Source organism: Somniosus microcephalus, chromosome 12 (assembly GCF_052327205.1).
Source record: "Somniosus microcephalus isolate GS21.2 chromosome 12, FLI_Smic_1.0, whole genome shotgun sequence".
NCBI lineage: Eukaryota > Metazoa > Chordata > Chondrichthyes > Squaliformes > Somniosidae > Somniosus > Somniosus microcephalus.
The window spans coordinates 23,224,421-23,236,914 of record NC_140998.1 but is presented as its reverse complement, the minus strand read 5'-3'; the positions used below and the strand labels follow the sequence as shown (position 1 = coordinate 23,236,914).

At 39.9% G+C, this 12,494-nt stretch overlaps 1 protein-coding gene across 1 annotated transcript in view; it reads left to right on the top strand.

The window, feature by feature from the left end:
- nrxn3a (neurexin 3a) overlaps positions 1–12,494 on the top strand; it is a 2,455,668-nt gene that overhangs the window by 45,651 nt on the left and 2,397,523 nt on the right. Inside the window, exons 3-4 of the mRNA XM_086002654.1 lie at positions 3,218–3,235; positions 4,488–4,517. Of these exons, the coding sequence (XP_085858780.1) occupies positions 3,218–3,235; positions 4,488–4,517 (48 nt within the window). The remainder of the gene's footprint in view (positions 1–3,217; positions 3,236–4,487; positions 4,518–12,494) is intronic.

Sequence of the window (12,494 nt, the reverse complement as noted above, 5' to 3'; positions counted from 1 at the left end):
GTCACCCCTCAGCTTTCTCTATTCTAGAGAAAAGAGCCCTAGTCTGTTCAGTCTTTCCTGATAGTTATAATACTCAGTTCTGGTTTCATCCTTTGTAAATCTCTTTTTGCACCTTCTCCACTGCCTCCTCTATCCTTTTCCCACCTTTCTGTATTTCCGCTGCTACAGTGTTGAAACACTAAAATGTTGTCATCAAGAAGAATGAGAGGTGATCTCATTGAAACATACAGGATTCTGAAGGGGATTGACAGGGTAGATGCTGAGAGGTTGTTTCCCCTGGCTGGAGAGTCTAGAACTAGGGGGCATAGTCTCAGGATAAGGGGTCGGCCATTTAAGACCGAGATGAGGAGGGTGGTGAATGTTCGGAATTCTCTGCCCCAGAGGGCTGTGAATGCTGAGTCTTTGATTATATTCAAGGCTGAGATCGATAGATTTTTGGACTCTAGGGGAATCAAGGGATATGGAGATCGGGCGGGAAAGTGGAGTTGAGGTCAATGAACAGCCATGATCTTATTGAATGGCGGACAGGCTCGAGGGGCCATCTGGCCTACTCCTGCTCCTATTTCTTATGTTCTTAATCCTCATTTTGCCGGTTCCCCTTGAACCCCATACTGCTCACTGCTGTCTGCATGATGGCCAGGAGGAAAAAGGCAGCTGGGAATGGAGGTCAAGCAGCAAGTTGCAACATTTCAACACATGCCTTGGAAATTCTACAGACATTCTACAGCTGCCTTGTGGTCCATGGATCTGTTTGGTAGCTGCATGTTTGAAAATAAGAACATTGTAGACTTGATCTGGAGTACTCCTTTAATTTTCAAAATGTTCTCCAGAATGCCTGATTTTCTTGAGTAACGAACGGATATGTTTAGCTAACTTTTTTAAAGGATTATCTTTTTTCAATGCTGTTTAAATTTTAAAAAACTCTCAATTATATTTGAATAACTTTTTAAAAAAATCCCTGCTTCCTATTCACCTTTCTTCCCTTTTCAGTCTGTTTTCTCTCTCTCTCTCTCTCTCTCTCATTACATCTTTCTTCATTGTTTTAATTTATACCCCGAGTGTTGGTTATTCCTACCTAAATTGCTTAGAGCACGTTAAGAAGCACGAGTCAGGGCCACAGGGATCATCCTCAAAATAAAAGGCGCGCCCTGACCGGTGCAGTTTAATTTCACACAACAGTCAGATTGCTTAACACTTTTTGGCATAAGAATTTAAAACCTAATTTTATGTTTTTTTTTTAGGAGAAATCTGCAGACATCATTTTCCCCAATAGTAATCTGATGATTAGGGCGTTTGCTTGATGTTGTATTCACAGTACGACATTTAGGTTTTGGCTTAAAGAATTTAATTTGATTGAAATATACCCCACCACCGGCCGCGCTATACGCTTTAGAATATTTCCGATTTAAACAAAAGGAAGAATTGGTTGGTCCGCATAAATGCATTAGGAACGTCTTTACGATGTCATTGCATGTAGTGTCGACTGCAGATCTTCTCTAAACCTCCCCTATCCCCAGTGAGCTTATCTCATATCATCAGTGGAACTGGGGTGGGGGGGGGGAGAAATTGGTATGCGTTGCGGGGCGTAAGTTAGGCGTAACGTATACCGATGTCTGGGCGCAAAGTCCTATGCCGCCAGTATGGCCACCGCCATATTGGTCCCCTTTGGTTTTTTGGCAATCCCTGCTGGCTGCCTGAAAGTTGTTTCGACCCAATTTAAATAAGCAAAGAATGGCCCTGACATGAATCGGTCATTGATGAAAGAAAGACTTATGAAATAATACTGAGCGGCCTACAGGTGGCGCTGTCCAGGGCAAGTATAAATACTCGGGCACGGGCCCAGCTTGCGCAGGACATTCTTAACAGGAACTAGTGAAGGACACAACTAGACCTCTGTGCTGTAAAACAGTTGATTAAAGCTTTGTTTAACGCTTAGACCAAGTGCCTAGTAGTTTTCTTACATCAGGCCCTGCGCCTGTTTCTGGACCCTCCTGCAATATTCATCATAAACTAGGCCAAGCAACTGCTGACTAGATTTTCCTAATTCCACAGCGACCGAGCCAGCGCTCCTTAAAGGGGACAGCTGGAAGTTGCGGAACCAAAAAGTCCGTTCATTTTTCTTAACTTGCCTCATCGTGCACACGCTGCAGTCACCCCCACCTGTTTCGCGCCCGTAATCGGCTGCTCGCCAATTTCTACCCCATTCGTCTCGGCCAGCATTATTTCTTCTGTATTAAAACTTTCCATTCCCACTTTCTAAACAATATCTTGTTGAAACAGCTTCACTGTAGAGCTGTACGTGGTTTCTGAACTTACTTGCCTAAGTATTTCTAACACCATTGATGAGACACTACGGGAAAATTCAAATAGGTGGCTAATACACTGAAATACTAAAACACCTTGAGCTGATGAATTTCATTGATATACTGGGCAGTTAATATGATGGTTTCTAATCCTAGCTGTTCTTTCTAAACCAGTGGATAAACTCCGAGTCGGAAACGTTCTCCTCTTGAACTCTTAGCATATTACACAGATCAAGACAGCTAAATAATATTGCAGCATATAAAGATTGTACCTTAGAATGCAGGTATTATTTCTGCCGGTAGGTAGGAGTACCTTAAACTAGAAAATGACAGAAACTCCTCTTAATCCTTAAACTTTTGCTAGGTGGTCAGTGAGAACCAGCTGTTTTCTCAGGAGGGTAAGGAAAGAATTGTCCTTTCAATATGACAAAATGGTACAATTTTAAAGTACCAACTTATTGTGTCTGCAATGAAGGTAACCTAGCAAACTACCAACTGTTCGTCTGGTCTTTTGGTACTGTCAGTTCTACAAAATGGTAGTAAATTTTTAAAACTCCTTTTTAGAGGAGCATGTTCGACATGCTAAAAATTTACGGGAGAATCCTTTTTGTAGCAACAAAAAATTCAGTTAGTACATTGACTAAAGAATATTTTTAAAATATTCTTAACTATAGCCGTGTAGCTTTCTTGATTTAAATCAAAACTATCTGATTCCAGCTGCCAGGACAGATGATGAAATGCGAGGTTTTATTTTAATTGTTTTGTTAAATTCACACATGCACAGTGTTTAATCACTTGCATGTCCATGAGCATGGTACTTTTGTTCTTGTGCATGCAACAGTTCCATGCAAAGACGAGTGCATTCAGTGTGTCTAATGTCTGGTTCTTTCCTTCTTTGCAATTTCTGCCTTCAGAAGTCAACCGCGTGCCAGGTGAGTTCTCCCCTCCACCGGGCGAACTTCATTTAATCAACAACTAACTTTTGCAGGGCGTCGCTGATCTTGCGGTTGACAAGAAAACAAAAAACGTAATTAAATTGCTAGGCTTGAGAAAAAGAAAATATATATGTATAGTACAGGACCCAACCTGCTATAACGATGCTGTATATGTTTACACAGCTAGATTTATTTGATAAAGTAAAATTTCCCCCATGTGTGGAACTTGGCTGCTTACACAAAAGCGCAGTCGAAGTCTAAAGATCGTACAAGTGGAGAATCCGCAAATATGAAGTCGGAAAGACGTGCGTGGTACGAGCCGGCACCGTAGAGTAACACTGAGCCTCAATAGATATTGGGGGAGAGAAAGGAGATTAGCTTACCAATTAACTTGAAGGTCACTGATTAACAATACCTTTTTAATGCTGAATGACTGGTATAAGTCTCATTAAGAGAGAAATTGCTTTTGATTCGGCTGCTAAGCTGCATTGCAGACTTTGTCCAGTAATTAACCTGAACTTAAAAATAAATAATTATGCAATAAGTACTTGACTTATCTCATTCACCGTTTTTTTTTGACTGCCCCGTCCCCAAATAATAGATTCTGTTCTAACTATATTACTGTAAGTAGATGACCCTAATTCAGAAATAATTTTCACTCCATTGTAATTATACCGCCCTTTATTATAATAGGAAATTGTGCATGCTGCACTTTTTATTGCTGAAGGGGAAAATAAAAGCAATGGTTTTGCTGCTAGATGGAATACTTTTGCTGCCGATCAGGTGCATATTTAATTCCCCAGAGCAAAACAATTCACTGACGCATTCACTGATGAGCCCCTAACCTGCCTGGTAATAATGCATGATTTAAAATAGTGATTTATTGCCTGCATAAGAAGACTAACTGCAGTGCTTAAAAGGTAAAAAAATTTCGGAGGGGGAAATAATAAACAAATAAGTACGTGTGCGCAGCTTAAACTCTATAGTTGTCAGAAAACTGATAAAACTTGAGCAGTTTTTCATGCTATTCATATATTTTCAGAGGCTAAAGGTGACTCTTTTGATTCCTCTAGAATCAATGCACTCTTATTCAGCTCTTTTATGAGACAAGCTTTTTGGCTTATGGCAAAAAGCTTTTCAGTGTGATTGATGCCATACTTAGCTATAAGTATGTGACATCACAATACCAACTGGTATTGTATGTAACTCTCTGTTTATTTTCTTTGACTTTATTTCTTCCTCTTCAAAGGTTTCTCACATCTGACGATGGGCGAGCAAGGTATGCTACCTTTTATTCTCTCTCTCTCTCTCTCTCTCTTTCTCTTTCTATTAACTTGCTTTTTTTTCTTGCTGCTAGTTTATTGAATAGCAATGCAGTAGGTGAATTCCTGTTTCCTGCATAAGCTATTTTCAGGCCTTTTTTTTTATTAATGCAACTGTTTTAATGGTTGTGTTGAATGCTGAGTGGATGATTCAGATGGCTCTGTTGAGGCGTGACTGCAATCATAGGGGTGAACGCCTGATATTCAGATTGCTTTTTAATGTGATGCTATTTACTCTTTCTGTGACCACAAAGCACATTATGTGTGTGTGTGTGTGTGTGTATACACACAGCTATGTATATTTTTCAATATTGTCATTGCATGACCCCAAGGACTCACTGTAAATCCAACAGAGACTGGTGAAGCTGGGCTATCAATGGGTGGAAATAAATGCATATGATTTATTTTCACATTGGTAAGCATTGATACCCAGAGTTGCATTCCTAGGTCTAGAAGATTTAATTTTTTTTGCATTTTGGATTTGCCATTGCACGTATATGTGTATATTTTGGTGTACTGTGCTTAAGTGTTTGCATAATCTTAAACGAATTTAGTGCATTACTGCAGAATTCTGCAATAATTCACAGTGTTTAAGTTTTTTTGTTGTGTTTATAGTGTGTGGCGTGTTCAAGTGTTCCTAATTTGTTATCCTTCCCGTTCTTCATTGCCCCTCAATGATGGAATTCATGCTTACTTGGATCCAATCTTCATTTCTGTAGGTAGAAGTAAAGGTAGAGTTCTGTTTTTATTTTTCACTTCTTATTAATTAAGATGTCTTTCTTTAAATCTATTTTTTATATGTATATTTTATATATATATATAAGATTGTTGATCTGTTATTGTGGTATCGTGGCTGAGCTGAAAAGTCCATCAGACGTTGGCCTAATAACGATGGCTAAGGAAACTCATAATCTTCAGGTTTTTTTCTCTGTTAATTTATCATTGTTAAAAATGTGCACATGACAAATCCTTGGAGAAGCTCTAATCTTAATAGCAACACAGGTTCTATCTTAAATTGCAGTAAAAGATTACCGTGGTCTAAGTGTTCACAAGTCTGTGTGTTTATCTTGATCAGCATTGCAAATGCTTTGTTGCGCTAAAGTACACTCACTTGTTTGACTGCTTTGGATTAACCAAACTGAGGGCCAGATCTGCATTATTGCCATGCAGAATCACATTCTTTAGCGCTGCATCGTGTGCAAGGTATGCTATGAGGTAGAGACCTACTGTAACTGCAAAGCAAAAAATAAATAAATGCAGTTAGCGAGAATTATTTTGACTGACTTCAAGGTTTCAAAAACAATCCATGGCAATTAAGTCGTGACGGAAGCTAATTGAGTCTATTAATCCAGCTTTTAGTGCTCAAGAATGAAAATAAACTCCTACAAGTGCGCTCTTCAAAATCGAGAGATTTGCGTTTCACTGAATTTTAATTGTTTAAATTTAAACCCTTTAAAGGAATTGGTTAGATATTCACTTACCTGTCAGACGAAGAGCTAAATGTTGTACTGCATGTTTTTATTTTCATGCTGTCACCATGTTATACAAATATGAATTTATTTGACACAGAATGACTTCATCTCGCTATAAATAGATTGGAAAAAAGTGTGGTAACTAGTGCCATTTTTCCACTGTGCAGTTTTATTTTCAGTCTGGTTTCAGGAATAGGTCGACAGCTTTTTGATAAATGATTTCATCGTTTGCACTTTCCGTTTGCTGTCTAATTAGGTTTTTCAGCATTATGTTGCGCTGTGTCTTTTTTTATATAAAAAGGAAAGATGCATGTGTTCACTGTGGGTGATGTGTCATCTTGCTTGTTAGTGCTTTCACAAATCTTTGATCAGGTTTCCGTGGAATAGCAGATGTTGGTTGAGATTCTGTAAGACCAAAATTAAAAACTATTTTCGGTAGAGATCAAAATGCTTGAATACTGTTTTTTATATACTCCAGTAGAGAGAGGTTAATATATTTCATTGAGCATCAACGCACTTGGGCGGGGTGTCTAACAGCCTTCGATCCATTACCACCCAATGTGCGTCCCTGCTGAATTTGAATTGCACCTGCTTGAGCTTCTAAGTTCATATAACTCGAAGTTATGTACTGAGGGATACTAGTATACATGAGAAGTTCCTTTGTTTGCTCTTTCAATACAGATTGTAATCTCATTTAAAAAAAAAAAACTGGTTAGCATCTGTGTTAATATAGCACAGGAATTTCATTCCTATCAAAAATATCCCACAGTGTCATTTCGAAGCAATGGAGATGAGCCCTTTTCATTAGAAATGGGCCATTTGATATCCATTTAAACGTTACTGGGAACGGGGACCATAAATTCGTATCTACTTGTGCTGTTTGTTGTCGTGCAGTGTGCAGAGGTTAATGATGATAAAATCGTTGGCTTTTTTACGTGCACCCATGACCATTCGTGTTCTCTTCGTGCGCCTGTCTGACTCCGTAGAGCATAATTAACGGCTGTTTTTAAAAAAAAAGGTTTTCAGATAATGTCGTAACTCAGAAATGAAGCTCAGTTTGCAACAGCCTTCAGAGCTGCCAAATGCGTTTACGGTCTTGAAATAGCGCCTATGTGTCTGCTCTCTTCTGAAAATTATATAGTTAGACTTGTGAAAGACTTTTAGCTTTGCTAGTGGTGGGTACTGGGGTGGGCAGGATGCTCCATTCACTTGTATGTGATTAAGGATTGTGGCAGAAGTACTAAATAAAAGAAATAATCACTTATATACCTGGAGTACTGTGTACAGTTCTGGTCTCCTTACCTAAGGAAAGACATACTTGCTGACATGAATCAGTCATTCATGAAAGAAAGACTTATGAAATAATACTGAGTGGCCTACAGGTGGCGCTGTCCAGGGAGAGTATAAATACTTGGGCACGGGCCCAGCTTGCGCAGGACATTCTTAACAGGAACTAGTGAAGGACACAACTAGACCTCCATGTTGTATAACAGTTGATTAAAGCTTTGTTTAACGCTTAGACCAAGTGCCTAGTAGTTTTCTTACGTCACTTGCCTTAGAGGGAGTGCAGCGAAGGTTCACTAGACTAGTTCCTGGGACGAGGGGATTGCCCTATGAGGAGCGATTGAGTAGGCTAGGCCTATATTCCCTAGAGTTTAGAAGGATGAGAGATGATCTAATTGCAACATATAAAATTCTTAAGGGGCTTGACAGGGTTAATGCTGAGAAAATGTTTCCCCTGGCTGGGGAATCTAGAACACGGGGTCACAGTCTCAGAATAAGGGGTCGGCCATTTAGGACTGAGATGAGGAGAAATGTCTTCACTCCGAGGGCTGTGGATGCTCAGTCGTTGAGTATATTCAAGACAGAGGTCGATAAATTTTGGGGAACGAAGGGAATTAAGGGATATGGGGATAGTGCGGGAAGGTGGAGTTGAGGCAGAAGATCAGCCATGATCTTGTTGAAAGGTGGAGCAGGCTCGAAGGACCAAATCGCCTACTCCTGCTCATATTCCTTATGTTATTATATCACATATATATTATAAGATAAGTTTGGAGGAAGAAAGATGATGAATGCCAAGATTATATGGGCTCCTCGCCTCGTTGTATTTGGCGTCCAAGTACTTTGTGATTGACCTGTGCATTGTTCTATGTATAACATCAATGTGTAAATGTGCTTAGAGTTACTAATGCACTTGCCTGTAAGCTTTTATGTCTTGTGTAAATGTTTTGCTTTGGCCAGTGTCTTAGATTGTGAGGAAGGATTCTTTTGCTCACAAAACTTACGAATTACGCACACACTTGCATTTTCCTTGCATACATTTTAAAATGTTATTTCTTGATCTTTAATTATTGAGTGAATCTTTCTTGGGGAGTAGTCTTCCCATTCTCGCTAATAATCTGTTAGTCACTCTCTCTTGTATTATTCCGGCAATTACCCATTCTCTGGCTCTTGCAAGTCACACATTCTTTTCGACTCTATGAAGTCTGTGCCACTAATGAGCTCAGTGCTGTACATTGACCTCTCAAAATATATATCCTAAAATAACTTGCCATGTTTCCGTTTATAATGTTTTGATTTTGTAACTGATTTAATTTCATTGAACATTTGACACTAAAATTAAGGTCCCGGAACATATGTTTTCCTTTCTGATGAAAGGTCATCGGCCTGAAGCGTGAATCTGTTTCTCTACCGAGAGATGCTGCCTGACCTGCGGAGTGGTTCCAGCCTTTTCCGTTTTTATTTCTTTTCATTTCGCTGTTGCAGCTGCAGTTGTGAGAATTTCTGATAACCCCAGGAAGGAAGTTTATAGAAGATGAGTCGCAATTTTGTTTCAACTGGTTAATAAAGAAATTTATATATTGAGGAATTAAAGGAAATTAGTATTAGTAAAAAAATGGTGCTGGAGAAATTAATGGGACTGAAAGCTGATAAATCCCCAGGGCCTGATAATCTGCATCCCAGAGTACTAAAAGAGGTAGCCATGGAAATAGTGGATGCATTGGTTGTCATCTTCCAAAATTCTACAGATTATGGAACAGTTCCTGCAGATTGGAGGCTGGCAAATGTAACCCCACTGTTTAAAAAAGGAGGGAGAGAGAAAGCAGGGAACTACAGATCGGTTAGCCAAACATCAGTAGTAGGAAAAATGCTAAAGTCTATTATAAAGGATATGATAACAGGACACTTAGAAAATATCAATGGGATTAGATAAAGTCAACATAGATTTATGAGAGGGAAATCGTGTTTGACAAATCTACTGGAGTTTTTTGAGGATGTAGCTGGTAGAATAGATAAGGGAGAACCAGTGGATGTGGTGTATTTGGGTTTTCAGAAGGCCTTTGATAAAGTCCCACATAAGAGGTTAGTGTGCAAAATTAAAGCACATGGGATTGGGGGTAATATACTGGCATGGATTGAAAATTGGTTAACAGACAGGTAACAGAGTTGGAATAAATGGGTCTTTTTCGGGGTGGCAGGCGGTGACTAGTGGGGTGCCGCAGGAATCAGTGCTTGGGTCCCAACTATTCACAATATATATCAATGATTTGGATGAAGGAATCAAATGCAATATTTACAAGTTTGCTGAAGACACGACACAACTCACAATCCCACCTTTTTTTCCAGTAAATCAATCATTCAATCCCAATTCTGACAGGGCTAGACAGACTGGATGCAGGGAGGATGTTTCCCCTGGCTGGGGGGTCTAGAACGAGGGGGTCACAGTCTCAGGATACGGGATAGGACATTTAGGACTGAGATGAGGAAACATTTCTTCACTCAGAGGGTGGTGAACCTATGGAATTCTCTACCACAGACAGCTGTGGAGGCCAAGTCACTGAATATATTTAAGAAGGAGATAGATAGTTTTCTAGACACAAAAGGCATCAAGAGGTATGGGGAGAGAACGGGAATATGGTATTGAGATAGAGGATCAGCCATGATCATATTGAATGGCGGAGCAGGCTCGAAGGGCCTAATGGCCTACTCCTGCTCCTATTTTTCTGTTTTTTTCCTATGTTTTTATGCATGCTAGATTATAAAGCGCTGTCCATTTCAGTACCAGCTACCCACTATGCATTATTTATTTTCCTTGTCTTCCCCATTGTAGGACGTGCAAAATTACCCCTCGCCCCATCCAACAGGTTATAGAGTTCGGACTTGAGACTGATGAGAAATTACACCAGACACACGGGTTCTGTTATTGTTCCTAAGACAGATTCAAAAACTCTAGCCACTATTCGAGCAGTACACCAATAATGTTACAGGAAATCATACGCACAACCACCCGCAGATGATCAGTCCAGTATCCATTGATTGTAGGCCACGGCCTTCCGACTGCAGCTCTTCGCCCTCCGACTGCAGCAGCTCTTCGAGTTGAGACGATCAGCCAGGCCCCTCCTTCTGACTGTGGTGCCGATATTTTTTGTCACTGGATTTTATACAGTTTTCATTGTTTTTCCAGTAAATCAATCATTCAGAAACGGTGAAATGTTCCTTTTAATGTTCGACCTGAGTTGTTTGAGCTGTCAAACGTTCACACTCACACATCCTGTGTGGCTATCCATTAGTTGCCTTTGTCAGAGCCCAAAATTGTTCATTCACTCATAAAGTTTACAAAAGTGGCAGAAAACCACCTGGTTACAGGTCATGTGCTACGTCGTATCCTGCATTTCAAAACTTCAGAGGTTTGACTCCTCCCCTTCAGCCACCAAAAATCATTCTACAATCTTGTCGCCTACTTTGTTGCAGACATGATGTCTGCAAATCTAAAGGGGGTTTGTTTATTTCTGTTGTCTATGACTAACCCCCTGCAGTCACAACCATGTTTGCTGCCTTTTAGTAAAGCTCATCAAAGCACATTCCATGTCCACTTATCAGTGAAAGACCGTCTGTTACAACTTTATTTCACTTTGGGGGAAAAAACCTTTTGGCCTGGCAAAGCATTTTAATATATACTAAAATTAAAAATTAAGGGTCTGTGTATGCCTACTTCATTTTTCTATTTTACGTCCTTGCGAGTAATGACTGCTATAGTATTTGGTCTTTCAGGCAAATGGACTGTGTCAATTTAGACTTGGACTTGGACTTGGACAGACGTTGATTTTGATAACAGTGGGCATGAGGCTCGACGCAGTTGATGAGTATCGGTGTCTGGACAGAAGGACTATCTTTCTGCAGTCATGTGCACTGATAATCCAATCTTTAGCCTGGTGTCCAGCACTCTTCCATTGGAGATACTGGGCTGCTTCGTTGAGCCAGGTTATCTTCTGAGTCAACAGTCCATTCATTTGTAACTAATCCACAACCCTTAAGTTGAGTCTATTGACTGGATGAACTCTGAAAATGAGATGTCGAGTGGTTAGCTGTGAATTGCAAAGAGTGAGTAAAGGAAAAAACATTCTTTAAAAGGAAAAATAATTGACAACCGATTCTTGTTGTATTATATTAAGCTGTGGAATATTGAGTTGTAGTGTTACATTGTGGTGCTTTTTAGTCTATCCCATGAAAAGACTAATCGTTTAATCAGTATAGCCAGTCCTTTAGCATATACTATATTTTAATCTGCTTTTAAGTAACAATTTTAAGCATCTGACCAATTGCGTACAATAGGATGGAATGACTATTGAAGCATATACACTGACACACTTAATTTTAATACTAGATGTCATGTTAGCTTTTAAATGTTCTGCAATGCAGTAACGTAAAAAGGCCCGGAATTAAGCTAATAGAATATATTATTCTGAGATGGATGGGATGTGTTGGCCAGAAGGATTCGAGGTTTTTTTGATACAAAGCTTTAAAGCTGATAATTCAGGTCGAGACCCCTTTCACTCAGACAATTATATCTTCCCTGTTTCATGTCACAAATGCTCCACCCCCCCTTCCCCATGACCAGATCCTCTTTCATTATTATAATTTATGGAAGTGCCCAGTGCTTTGAAACTGAAGCTTTGTTGTGCACTGGCAAAATCCTGATAGTTCTGCTTCATTGCACTCCATCTTTCTCCTTAGAAACATTGGCTTTGCCTTTGTGGGACAGGCTAAAGTATAGCACTGGGAGAAAGTGACGGTAATGTAGAAGATTTTCCCATATTTTCGTTGACAGCATGGCAAAGCATTCTTATCTTCGTGAAACTTCATTATTTTATATAATGATATAACAGGTGTCAACCTTGTCTCAGTGGATGGCACCATCACTCCAGAGACTTGAACACGTAATCTAGGCTGACGCTCCCAGTGCAGTGCTGAGGGAGGGCTGTTCTGTCGGAGGTGCCATCTTTCAGATGAGGCGTTAAGCCGAGGCCCCATCTGCACTCTCAGGTGGACGCAAAAGATCCCATGGCACTAATTGAAGAAGATCAGGGGAGTTATCCTCAGTGTCCTGGCCAATATTTATGCTGACCAATATCACTAAAAACAGATTATCTGGACAGTATTTCATTCCTGTTTGTGGGACCT